Source organism: Antechinus flavipes, chromosome 5 (genome assembly GCF_016432865.1).
Source record: "Antechinus flavipes isolate AdamAnt ecotype Samford, QLD, Australia chromosome 5, AdamAnt_v2, whole genome shotgun sequence".
NCBI lineage: Eukaryota > Metazoa > Chordata > Mammalia > Dasyuromorphia > Dasyuridae > Antechinus > Antechinus flavipes.
The window spans coordinates 292,808,636-292,822,922 of record NC_067402.1 but is presented as its reverse complement, the minus strand read 5'-3'; the positions used below and the strand labels follow the sequence as shown (position 1 = coordinate 292,822,922).

Below are 14,287 nucleotides of genomic sequence, written 5' to 3'. Positions count from 1 at the left end.
GGTTGTTTACTTCACTTTGTAGCAGTTTGGCCTAAGTCACTTTGTAGCAGTTCACATAAGTCATTTTGTAGCAGTTCACGTAAGTCACTTTGTAGCAGTTTGGCCTAAGTCACTTTGTAGCAGTTCATGTAAGTCACTTTGTAGCAGTTCATGTAAGTCACTTTGTAGCAGTTTGGCCTAAGTCACTTTGTAGCAATTCGTATGAGTCACTTTGTAGCAGTTCGTGTAAGTCACTTTGTAGCGATTCATATAAGTCACTTTGTAGCAGTTCATGTGTCACTTTGTAGCAGTTCCCGTAAGTCACCTTGTAGCAGTTCATCTAAGTTTTTCCAGATTTTCTGAAATCATCCTGTTCATCATTTCTAATAGCACAAGTAACTATTCAGACATCCCCCAATTGATGGGTGTCCCCTCAATTTCTAATTTCTTGCATCACAAAAAGAAATGCAATCCTCTTTTTGATGTTGTTCGCTTGCATTTTGTTTTCTTACTCATTTTCTTTCCTTTTTGATCTGGCTTTTCTTGTGTGACAAGAGAATTGTGTAAATATGTTTATACATACTGGATTTAACATATTTTTTACATGTATAATATATATTGGATTGCTTGCCATCTGGGGGGGAGGGGAGGAGGGGAAAATCTGAAACACAAGGCTGTGCAAAGATTAATGTTGACAAATTATCCATCCATATGTTTTGAAAATAAAAAGCTTTTAAAAAAAAGAGATGCAATCCATATTTTCCTACATATAGATCCATTTCCCTTTTCTTTGATTTCTTTGAGATACAGTGTAGTAATGGTATGGCTGGCTCAAAGGGTATACACAGTCAGATAGTCCAGCCTAGAATGGCTGGAACAGTTCACAACTCCACCAACAATGCGCCTTAGTGTCCCAATTGTTCCACAGCTCCTCCAACATTTGTCCTTTTCCTTTTCTGTCACATCAGCCACCCACTACAGAGTTGTTTTAATTTGCACTTCTCTAATTCATAGTGAATAAGAGCAGTTTTTCATTGACTACAGATAACTTTGCTTTCCTCCGAAAACTGCGTATTCATTTCCTTTGACCATTTATCTACCGGGAAATGACTTGTTAGAATCACTTTCAAAAACAACTTTCCTTTTTTGCATCTTTTTTTTATAGAGAATCAATTGTGTTTGTTGATGATTATCCACATTTTAAAAAAATCTGAATGAAGTGCTCCAAAGGTCCCGACCTCCTATTCCAACCAACTCCTTCCTCCTCAGTCTATGGTGACTCCAACACTGCCACAGGGAAGTCGAAGGCAATAGCTCTGAGGAACACACAGTGCATTGAGGAGTCTCCACTAGAGTGGGAGCAACAGGCCTCAGACTTGGGAGGAAGGATTTCTTCTACAATCCAGACATGAGACTGGGGGATGTACTTCCTGGTTCATACTAGGAACTTTTTCATCAACAAATCCCTCAGATAGGGGCAGCTAGGTAGTGCAGTAGACAGAGCACCAGCCCTGAAGTTAGGAGGACCTGAGTTCAAATCTGGCCTCAGACACTTAACACTTCCTAGCTGTGTAACTCTGGGCAAGTCACTTAACCCCAATTGCCTTGGCAAAATAAATAAATAAAAATCCCTCAGATGCATCAGGAAACATTCAATGAATGGAAGGAACAGGCACCCAGCATAATATTCAAGCAAAGCTCCATTTACAATGACATTCAGGGATGCTGAGGCAAAACAGCCTTGGCGCTGACAGCAAGGAGACAGGCAGAAAGCCAGGAACATTTTGGCCTTTGGGAACCTGTAACCTAGCACAGTAGAAAGCACATCATAGGTGCTTAAGCAATGCACGAAAAGGAAAAATCTCTACTAGTTCATGTGGCCTTTCATGGAAATAGCCTTCACGTTCTCCCTAGCCAAAGTCCAAAGTGCATCTTCTCCTGCTTCAGGTCAATCCCTGGTACCTGACTTAGAAAACAGCATGTTTTCGAAAAGCCCGTGCCTTCTACAGAATAGTGGGTGTCTACTGGTCTAGGCAGATGTGGGGAGAAAGTCCAAATATCTAGAGTAACGCTTTTCATGACTGACAATGACTCAGCTGTTCTCAGCATTCAAACGATCCAAAGCAACAACCCCAAAGAATTCCGGATGAAAAATGCTACCTGCCTCCAGAGAAAGACCTGATATTTGAATACAGATTGGAACATGCTTTTTTTCCTCCACTTCCTTCATTTTTCTTTTTCATTTAAGTCTTCTTGCACAAAATGGAAAAGTTTTACATGATTACACATGTCTAACTTCTATCAGATTACGTACCATTTCAGAAATAGGGAAAAGAAAGGATAGAGTTTGAAACTCAAAACTAAAAAAAAAAAGAAATTTTATTTATAATAAACTCCAATCAATATAAATTACTTGGGAGTTTACCTGTCAAAACACACACAAGAACAATATGAACACAATGACAAAACACTCTTTCACACAAATAAAGAGTTAAACAACTGGAGAAATATCCATTACTCACGAATAGAACGAGCCAATGTTACAATTCTAATTAAGTTGATTTACTTACTCAGTGCCATTCTAATCAAACTACCAAAGAATTATTTAGAGGCACTAGGAAAAAAAAATAGCATCACAATTCATCTGGAGAACAAAAGGAGAAGAATAATCAAGGGAAATATGAAGGAAGGTGGCCTAACAATACTACTCTTCAAATAATATTACAAAATCGTAATCACAAAACAATCTGGTACTTACTAAGAAACAGAATGGTGGATCACTGGAATAGATTAAGTATACAATATACAAAAGCAAATGACGAGAGTAATCTAGAGTTTGATAACCCAAAGAAAGATCCAAGCTTTTAGAGCAAAAATTTGCCACTTGACAAAAATTGCTGAGAAAACTAGAAAGAAGTTTGGCAGAAACTAGGTATAGACTTATATCTCACACCGTATCTCAAGATAAAGTCTAAAAAGATAAATGAGTTAGATATAATGATATCATAAGAAAATTAGGTTTAAAAAATTTACTTAGCAGGTCTGTGGATAAGAGAAGTATTTATGAGCAAGAAAAAAAAGAAGGAAATAAAATGGGTAATTCTGATCACATGAAATTAAAAAGATTTTTGCACAAACAAAACAAATGCAGTCACAATTAGAAGGAAAGCAGACAACTGGGAAAAATTTTACCCACTATTAGAAAAATATAAATTAAAACAACTCAGAAAAACCTAGAAAGACTTACATGAACTAATGCAAAGCAAAGTGAATAGAACCAGAAGAATATTGCACACAATAACATCAATACTGTACGATTTTTGTTCTCCAGATGAATTGTGATGCTATTTTTTTTTCCTAGTGCCTCTAAATAATTCTTTGGTAGTTTGATTAGAATGGCACTGAGTAAGTAAATCAACTTAATTAGAATTGTAACATTGGCTCGTTCTATTCGTGAGTAATGGATATTTCTCCAGTTGTTTAACTCTCTCTTTATTTGTGTGAAAGAGTGTTTTGTCATTGTGTTCATATTGTTCTTGTGTGCGTTTTGACAGGTAAACTCCCAAGTAATTTATATGGATTGCAGTTTATTATAAATATAATTTCTTTTGTTATTTTTTTAGTTTTGAGTTTCAAACTCTATCTTTTCCTTTCCTTATTTCTGAAATGGTAAGTAATCTGATAGAGGTTAGACATGTGTAATCATGTAAAACTTTTCCATGTGAGTCATTTTGTGCAAGAAGACTTAAATGAAAAAGAAAAATGAAGGAAGTGGAGGAAAAAAAGGAAGTTTCTCTGAAAAAGGCTTCATTTCTCAAATATGTTGAAGGAACAGAACCAAATTCATAAAAATAAGAGCTATCCCACAATTGGCATAGGATATGAACAGGCAATTTTCAGAACAGAAATCAAAGCTACCAACAGAAGCTCTAAATCATTATTGGAGAAATAATATTCTAAATCACTACTAGAGAAATACAAATTAAAACAACTCAGAAAAACTTAGAAAGACTTACATGAACCAATGAAAAGCAAAGTGAATAAAACCAGGAGAACGTTGTACACAATAACAGCAACACTGCACAATGACCAGTGATTAAAGAAATGGCTGCTCTAAATCACTATTACAGAATGCTCTGAATGTTCTAAATCACTATTAAAGAAATACAAATTAAAACAATTCAGAAAAAGCTGGAACTTACATGAACTAATGCAAAGCAAAGCAAACAGAACCAGGAGAACATTGTACACAATAACAGCAACACTGTACGATGACCAATCATTAAAGCAATGGCTACTCTAAATCACTATTAGAGAAATACAAATTAAAACAACTCAGAAAAACCTGGAAAGACTTAGATGAACTAATGCAAAGCAAAGTGAACAGAACCAGGAGAACATTGTACACAATAACAGCAACACTGTACAATGACCAATTATGAAAGAAAGGGCTACTTTCTAAATCACTATTAGACAATGTTGTAAATCACTATTAGAAAAATACAAATTGGAAAGACTAACATGAACCAATGCCAAGTGAACAGAACCAGAACATTGTAAACAATAACAGCAACACTGCACAATGACTAATGAATAAAGAAACGGCTACTCTAAATCACTATTACAGAATGCTGTAAATTACTATTAGAGAAATACAAATTTAAAACAACTCAGAAAAACCTTGGGAAGACTTACATGAACTAATGCAAAGCAAAGTGAACAGAACCAGGAGAACATTGCACACAATAACAGCAACATTGTACAATGACCAATTACGAAAGAAATGGCTACTCTAAATCACTATTAGAGAATGCTCTAAATCACTATAAGAAAAATACAAATTTAAAACAACTCAGAAAAACCTTGGGAAGACTAACATGAACTCATACAAAGCAAAGCAAACAGAACCAGGAGAACAATGTACACAATAACAGCAACACTGTATGATGATCAATTATTTAAAAAATGGCCACTCTAAATCACTATTAGAGAATGCTCTAAATCACTTTAAGAGAAATACAAATTTAAAACAATTCAGAAAAACCTTGGGAAGACTAACATGAACTCATACAAAGCAAAGCAAACAAAACCAGGAGAACAATGTACACGATAACAGCAACACTGTACAATGATCAATTATTAAAGAAATGGCTGCTCTAAACCACTATTAGAGAATGCTCTAAATGCTTTAAATCACTATTAGAGAAATACAAATTAAAACAACTCAGAAAAACCTGGAAAGACTAACATGAACTCATGAAAAGCAAAGTGAATAGAACCAGGAGAACATTGTACACAATAACAGCAACACTGCACAATGACCAATGATTAAAGAAATGGCTACTCTAAATCACTATTACAGAATGCTCTGAATGCTCTAAATCACTATTAAAGAAATACAAATTAAAACAACTCAGAAAAACCTGGAACTTACATGAATTAATTGCAAAGCAAAGCGAACAGAACCAGGAGAACATTGTACACAATAACAGCTACACTGTACAATGACCAATTATTAAAGCAATCACTATTGCTAAATCACTATTAGAGAAATACAAATTAAAACAACTCAGAAAAACCTGGAAAGACTTAGATGAACTAATGCAAAGCAAAGTGAATAGAACCAGGAGAACATTGTACACAATAACAGCAACATTGTACAATGACCAATTATGAAAGAAAGGACTACTTTCTAAATCACTATTAGACAATGCTGTAAATCACTATTAGAAAAATACAAATTAGAACAACTCAGAACAACCTGGAAAGACTAACATGAACCAATACAAAGTGAATAGAACCAGAATATTGTAAACAATAACAGCACCTCTGCACAATGACCAATTATGAAAGAAATGGCTACTCTATGAAACAAGCAGGGCCAGGAGATCGTTATATACTTCAACAACAATATGATGATGATCAATTCTTTTTTTTTTTTTTTAAACTTTTTATTGACAGAACCCATGCCAGGGTAATTTTTTATAACATTATCCCTTGCACTCATTTCTGTTCCGATTTTCCCCCTCCCTCCCTCCCCTTCCCCCAGATGGCAAGCAGTCCTTTACATGTTGAATAGGTTACAGTATATCCTAGATACAATATATGTGTGCAGAACTGAACAGTTCTCTTGTTGCACAGGGAGAATTGGATTCAGAAGGTATAAATAACCCGGGAAGAAAAACAAAAATGCAAGCAGTTTATATTCATTTCCCAGTGTTCTTTCTTTGGGTGTAGCTGCTTCTGTCCATCCTTGATCAATTGAAACTTAGCTCTCTTTATCGAAGAGATCCACTTCCATCAGAATACATCCTCAAACAGTATCGTTGTTGAGGTATATAATGATCTCCTGGTTCTGCTCATTTCACTTAGCAGATGATGATCAATTCTGATGGACCTGGCCATCTTCAGCAATGAGATGAACCAAACCAGTTTCAATGGAGCAGTAATGAACTGAACCACCTACACCCAGTGAAAGAACTCTGGGAGATGACTAAGAACCATTACATTGAATTCCCAATCCCTATATTTTTGCCTGCCTGCATTGTGGATTTCCTACACAGACTAATTGTACAATATTTCAGAGTCCAATTCTTTTTGTACAGCAAAATAACGGTTTGGTCATGTATACTTATTTTGTATTTAATTTATACTTTAATATATTTAACATCTACTGGTCATTCTGCCATCTAAGGGAGGGGGTGGGGGGAAAGAGGGGAAAAACTGGAACAAAAGGTTTGGCAATTGTCAATGCTGTAAAATTCCATGCATATAACTTGTAAATAAAAAGCTATTTTAAAAAAAAAAGAAAGAAAGAAATGGCTACTCGAAATCACTATTAGAGAATGCTCTAAATCACTAATAGAGAAATACAAATTAAAATAACTCAGAAAAACCTGAAAAGACTTACATGAACTGAAAAGCAAAGTGAATAGAACCAGAACATTATAAACAATAATAGCAACACTGCACAATGACCAACGATTAAAGAAATGGCTACTCTAAATCACTATTACAGAATGCTGTAATATTCACTATTAGAGAAATACAAATTAAAACAACTCAGAAAACCTGGAAAGACTTACATGAACTAATGCAAAGCAAAGCAAACAGAACCAAGAGAACAATGTACACAATAACAGCAACACTACACAATGACCAATGATTAAAGAAATGGCTGCTCTAAATCACTATTAGAGAATGCTCTAAATCACTGTTAGAAAAATACAAATTAAAACAACTCAGAAAAACCTGGAAAGACTTACATGAACTAATGCAAAGCAAAGCAAACAGAACCAAGAGAACAATGTACACAATAACAGCAACACTACACAATGACCAATGATTAAAGAAATGGCTGCTCTAAATCACTATTAGAGAATGCTCTGAATGCTCTAAATCACTGTTAGAAAAATACAAATTAAAACAACTCAGAAAAACCTGGAAAGACTTACATGAACTAATGAAAAGCAAAGCAAACAGAACCAAGAGAACGATGTACACAATAACAGCAACACTACACAATGACCAATGATTAAAGAAATGGCTACTCTAAATCACTATTACAGAATGCTCTTAAATCACTATTAGAGAAATATAAATTAAAACAACTCAGAAAAACCTGGAAAGACTTACATGAACTAATACAAAGCAAAATGAATAGAACCAGAACATTATATGCAATAACAGCAACACTGCACAATGATCAATGACTAAAGAAATGGCTGCTCTAAATCACTATTACAGAATGCTGTAAATCACTATTAAAGAAATACAAATTAAAACAATTCAGAAAAAGCTGGAACTTACATGAACTAATGCAAAGCAAAGCAAACAGAACCAGGAGAACATTGTACACAATAACAGCAACACTGTACGATGACCAATCATTAAAGCAATGGCTACTCTAAATCACTATTAGAGAAATACAAATTAAAACAACTCAGAAAAACCTGGAAAGACTTAGATGAACTAATGCAAAGCAAAGTGAATAGAACCAGGAGAACATTGTACACAATAACAGCAACACTGTACAATGACCAATTATGAAAGAAAGGGCTACTTTCTAAATCACTATTAGACAATGTTGTAAATCACTATTAGAAAAATACAAATTAGAACAACTCAGAACAACCTGGAAAGACTAACATGAACCAATGCCAAGTGAACAGAACCAGAACATTGTAAACAATAACAGCAACACTGCACAATGACTAATGAATAAAGAAACGGCTACTCTAAATCACTATTACAGAATGCTGTAAATTACTATTAGAGAAATACAAATTTAAAACAACTCAGAAAAACCTTGGGAAGACTTACATGAACTAATGCAAAGCAAAGTGAACAGAACCAGGAGAACATTGCACACAATAACAGCAACATTGTACAATGACCAATTACGAAAGAAATGGCTACTCTAAATCACTATTAGAGAATGCTCTAAATCACTATAAGAAAAATACAAATTAAAACAACTCAGAAAAACCTTGGGAAGACTAACATGAACTCATACAAAGCAAAGCAAACAGAACCAGGAGAACAATGTACACAATAACAGCAACACTGTATGATGATCAATTATTTAAAAAATGGCCACTCTAAATCACTATTAGAGAATGCTCTAAATCACTTTAAGAGAAATACAAATTAAAACAACTCAGAAAAACCTGGAAAGACTTACATGAATTAATGCAAAGCAAAGCAAACAGAACCAAGAGAACAATGTACACAATAACAGCAACACTGCACAATGACCAGTGATTAAAGAAATGGCTGCTCTAAATCACTATTAGAGAATGCTCTGAATGCTCTAAATCACTGTTAGAAAAATACAAATTAAAACAACTCAGAAAAAACCTGGACTTACATAAACTAATGCAAAGCAAAATGAATAGAACCAGAACATTGTATGCAATAACAGCAGCACTGCACAATGACCAATGATTAAAGAAATGGCTACTCTAAATCACTATCACAGAATGTTCTTAAATCACTATTAGAGAAATACAAATTAAAACAACTCAGAAAACCTGGAAAGACTTACATGAACTAATACAAAGCAAAATGAATAGAACCAGAACATTATACGCAATAACAGCAACACTGCACAATGATCAATGACTAAAGAAATGGCTGCTCTAAATCACTATTACAGAATGCTGTAAATCACTATTAGAGAAATACAAATTAAAACAACTCAGAAAACCTGGAAAGACTTACATGAATTAATGCAAAGCAAAGCAAACAGAACCAAGAGAACAATGTACACAATAACAGCAACACTGCACAATGACCAGTGATTAAAGAAATGGCTGCTCTAAATCACTATTACAGAATGCTCTGAATGCTCTAAATCACTGTTAGAAAAATACAAATTAAAACAACTCAGAAAAACCTGGAAAGACTTACATCAACTAATGAAAAGCAAAGCAAACAGAACCAAGAGAACGATGTACACAATAACAGCAACACTACACAATGACCAATGATTAAAGAAATGGCTACTCTAAATAACTATTACAGAATGCTCTTAAATCATTATTAGAGAAATATAAATTAAAACAACTCAGAAAAACCTGGAAAGACTTACATGAACTAATACAAAGCAAAATGAATAGAACCAGAACATTGTACGCAATAACAGCAACACTGCACAATGATCAATGACTAAAGAAATGGCTACTCTAAATCACTATTACAGAATACTGTAAATCACTATTAGAAAAATACAAATTAAAACAACTCAGAAAACCTGGAAAGACTTACATGAACTAATGCAAAGCAAAGCAAACAGAACCAAGAGAACAATGTACACAATAACAGCAACACTGCACAATGACCAATGATTAAAGAAATGGCTGCTCTAAATCACTATTAGAGAATGCTCTGAATGCTCTAAATCACTGTTAGAAAAATACAAATTAAAACAACCTGGACTTACATGAACTAATGCAAAGCAAAATGAATAGAACCAGAACATTGTATGCAATAACAGCAGCACTGCACAATGACCAATGATTAAAGAAATGGCTACTCTAAATCACTATTACAGAATGCTGTAAATCACTATTAGAGAAATACAAATTAAAACAACTCAGAAAACCTGGAAAGACTTACATGAACTAATGCAAAGCAAAGTGAACAGAACCAGGAGAATATTGCACACAATAACAGCAACACTGCACAATGACCAATGATTAAAGAAATGGCTGCTCTAAATCACTATTACAGAATGCTGTAAATCACTATTAGAGAAATACAAATTAAAACAACTCAGAAAACCTGGAAAGACTTACATGAACTAATACAAAGCAAAATGAATAGAACCAGAACATTATACGCAATAACAGCAACACTGCACAATGATCAATGACTAAAGAAATGCTACTCTAAATCACTATTACAGAATGCTGTAAATCACTATTAGAGAAATATAAATTAAAACAACTCAGAAAAACCTGGAAAGACTTACATGAACTAATGCAAAGCAAAGTGAACAGAACCAGGAGAATATTGCACACAATAACAGCAGCACTGCACAATGACCAATGATTAAAGAAATGGCTGCTCTAAATCACTATTACAGAATGCTCTTAAATCACTATTAGAGAAATATAAATTAAAACAACTCAGAAAACCTGGAAAGACTTACATGAACTAATGCAAAGCAAAGTGAACAGAACCAGGAGAATATTGCACACAATAACAGCAACACTGCACAATGACCAATGATTAAAGAAATGGCTGCTCTAAATCACTATTATAGAATGCTGTAAATCACTATTAGAGAAATATAAATTAAAACAACTCAGAAAAACCTGGAAAGACTTACATGAACTAATGCAAAGCAAAATGAATAGAACCAGAACATTGTACGCAATAACAGCAACACTGCACAATGATCAATGACTAAAGAAATGGCTGCTCTAAATCACTATTACAGAATGCTCTTAAATCACTATTAGAGAAATATAAATTAAAATAACTCAGAAAAACCTGGAAAGACTTACATGAACTAATGCAAAGCAAAATGAATAGAACCAGAACATTGTATGCAATAACAGCAGCACTGCACAATGAACAATGATTAAAGAAATGGCTACTCCAAATCACTATTACAGAATGCTCTGAATGCTATAAATCACTATTAAAGAAATACAAATTAAAACAACTCAGAAAAACCTGGAACTTACATGAACTAATGCAAAGCAAAGCGAACAGAACCAGGAGAACATTGTACACAATAATAGCTACACTGTACAATGACCAATTATTAAAGCAATCACTATTGCTAAATCACTATTAGAGAAATACAAATTAAAACAACTCAGAAAAACCTGGAAAGACTTAGATGAACTAATGCAAAGCAAAGTGAATAGAACCAGGAGAACATTGTACATAATAATAGCAACACTGTACAATGACCAATTATGAAAGAAAGGGCTACTTTCTAAATCACTATTAGACAATGCTGTAAATCACTATTAGAAAAATACAAATTAAAACAACTCAGAAAAACCTGGAAAGACTTACATGAACTAATGCAAAGCAAAATGAATAGAACCAGAACATTGTACACAATAACAGCAACACTGTACAATGACCAATTATTAAAGAAATGGTTACTCCAATCAAGATAATGATATGAGACAATTCCAAAGGATTCATGATGCAAAATTTCTCCATCTCCAGAGATAACTGATGACTTCTGAATGCTTAATTTATTTTTCTTGTCTTTTCTTGTTTAGGTTTGGGTTTTTTTTGCTTGTTCTTTTGGTTTGTTTTTTGGCAACATGGCTAATTTAGAAATATGTTTTGCTTCACTTCACATGTATAATGGGCATCATCCTGCTTGCCTTCTCAATGGGTGGAGTGGGGCTGGAAGGAGGGAGAAAATTTGGAACTAAAAATGTTTTTATGTTATATAAAATGTACATATAAAAAATAAACAGAAAATATTTGTTTTTTGAAAAGATGAAAAAAATGAAAAATTAAAAAATATTTAAAACTGATATGGAACCTTTTTGGAAAACAGAGGATGGGGCCAGGCAGGCTCAGGGAGGCTTGTGGCCTGAAACAGGCCTGAGCTGTTTGAGAACATACCTTGCCTTCCGTTCCAGTTCCTCCTCCAGCGCTTTCAGTCTCTTCTCTCTCTCACGCAGCTCACGGGCGTAGCTGAAGTCATCATCAATCTCCTCTTGCTTGGCTGCCAGGCGACGCTACAGCAACACATGTTGGCACTGAGTGACCCAAGACAGCCTGCAGTTTGCACCCCAAAGACACTTCCTAAGACAGTGAACCCACCTCCTGATCCTTCAGAAACTGCTCTTTCAATTTCTGGAACTGCTCTCGTTTCTTGGCATCCAAGGCCATCCTTTCAGACACGTGTCGCTCTGTTCAGAAAAGGAACGATTCTGTTAGAGAAGATCCTGAACAATTCTGAATTGTTCATAAAATCCAGGATCCTTGCTAGTGCACAAATGGTAAAGGGGAGCAGGGAAGCAGAGCATACCATTCAAGGCCTTCAGCACTCGGGAGGCCGTGTCCCGGGCATGCACAATTAATTCTTGCTTGGCAATCTCCATCCGCAATTTCTGAAAGACAGGAAACAAGGTGAGTGGTTGGTGCCTTCGAGGTACTCGGACAGCCATTTCTGACCTGCTCCAGGCTCAGTCCCACAGATGGCTCATCTGGCCCCTCCAGAAGGCCCCTCACCACAAAACCTCCCCCGGTTGTTACCCCCTGACATCTCCCTCCCACATGGCTCTCTGCTGCCGCTTCCAAAGCCAGCTCAAATCCCCCTTCCTCCAAGAAGCCTCTGGCCCAGATGCCCTCACTGCCTGCCAATCTCTCGGCATCTCCAGACTCCATCTGCACCCATCACCCCACCACCACCACCACCATTTGCACATTTGGACTCAGCTGTCACTTTACAAAATTATTCTGTGTACTCAGGAATGGCCGAGCATCCCCTCCAAAAAAGCTTCTTGATTCCCTGATGACCCCTCTCCCTTGCCACACTGATCACCTACAACCCTGTTTTCCCAAGGTCATCGATTTCCACTTTTTAAACTCTTCCCAAATGGGGGACAGTGTGCCAGTTCCGAACATTAGCAATCAAGCACTATTCATATAACCAACTTGAATTTACAAGACTCTGTGGCATATCATTGGCCTGTAAAATACTTTATATTCATTTTTAAATTCAGTTTTCTATCACACCTACAAGCAATCCTAGGGAGAAGTTTTGCCAGCAGTCCCATTTCACAGATAGGCAACTACCATGGCCACAGAACCACAGCATTCCCCAAGAGACCCGCGCCACAGCGGTTCCTCAAAGTGCCTCAATCTTAGGTCAGTGCCATATGCGGTCCCTGGGTCTCAGGCCTGCGGTTCAGGAATAAACCAAAGAAGCTCAGGGGCCCTTCTGAGTCCCGTCCCAGTTGCTCAGCATTTGGCTGGCAGTGTGACCCCCAGGCCACTGAGCTAAGTACAGAACCTTCCATGTGCCCCCCTCCCTGGCCTCTACCCTGCCCACAGAGCGCCAGGCCCAGCCAAGAAGGCAGTGCCTCCACTCTCCCGCCAATGGAGGCATTCTCCACCTAGGCCCGTCAGGGCCATCCCGGATGAATCGCAATCTTGCGTAGTCCCAAGCCCGACATACCCGTCCTGTGTCTCTGGAAAGTAAGGAGGGCGAGGCCTTTTCAAACCCAGTTTGTAGATGGGGAACCTGAAGCTTGGAGCAATTAAGTAACTGCTCTAAGACCACACAACAGAGAAGTAAAGTCAGGACTTGAAGCCAGGGCTTATGAGATAGCCCAGAGCCTCTGAAGGCAACTTCTCAAAGGGGAGGCGACAGGGATTCCCTAGTCTCCCCTATTCCGTGGACAAAGACTCGAGACAAGGCCTCTCTCCCTCCAGGAAGGCCCAGCATACACTGGAGTCACCTGAGCCTGCCATAGGCCCCCTGCAAACAAGGCTGCAGAGCGGACCCCTTGGCCAGAGGGTCATAGTTCCTGCAGGAGGGGGACCAGATTCCCTCCTACAGTCTGAGGGCAGAAACCCAGAGCCCTGGCTCACCTTCTCCTCCTTGCTCACAGCACTGTGGCGGGCCAGCCTCTCCATGCGCCCCACATACACGGCACAGTCCTTCTCAATCTCCTTCAGCTCCTCCAAGGAGAAGATGACCGAGATCCGGGGCACGGGGATGTCGGACCAACAGATGTAATGCTGCATGGGGAGAGAGCACCATAACCTACAGCATCCCTGCTGCCACACAGGGCTGGTTCATTCAAACCCACCGTTG

At 37.0% G+C, this 14,287-nt stretch overlaps 1 protein-coding gene across 2 annotated transcripts in view; it reads right to left on the bottom strand.

Annotated features, from left to right (window-relative positions):
* The window catches only part of TUBGCP6 (tubulin gamma complex associated protein 6), a 36,398-nt gene that overhangs the window by 10,062 nt on the left and 12,049 nt on the right, over window positions 1-14,287 (bottom strand). For both annotated transcript variants that reach the window (XM_051962607.1, XM_051962606.1), the window contains exons 11-14: window positions 14,062-14,211; window positions 12,494-12,575; window positions 12,286-12,374; window positions 12,085-12,200 (exon numbers count right to left, since the gene is read on the bottom strand). In XM_051962607.1, coding sequence (XP_051818567.1) covers window positions 12,085-12,200; window positions 12,286-12,374; window positions 12,494-12,575; window positions 14,062-14,211 — 437 coding nt within the window. The remainder of the gene's footprint in view (window positions 1-12,084; window positions 12,201-12,285; window positions 12,375-12,493; window positions 12,576-14,061; window positions 14,212-14,287) is intronic.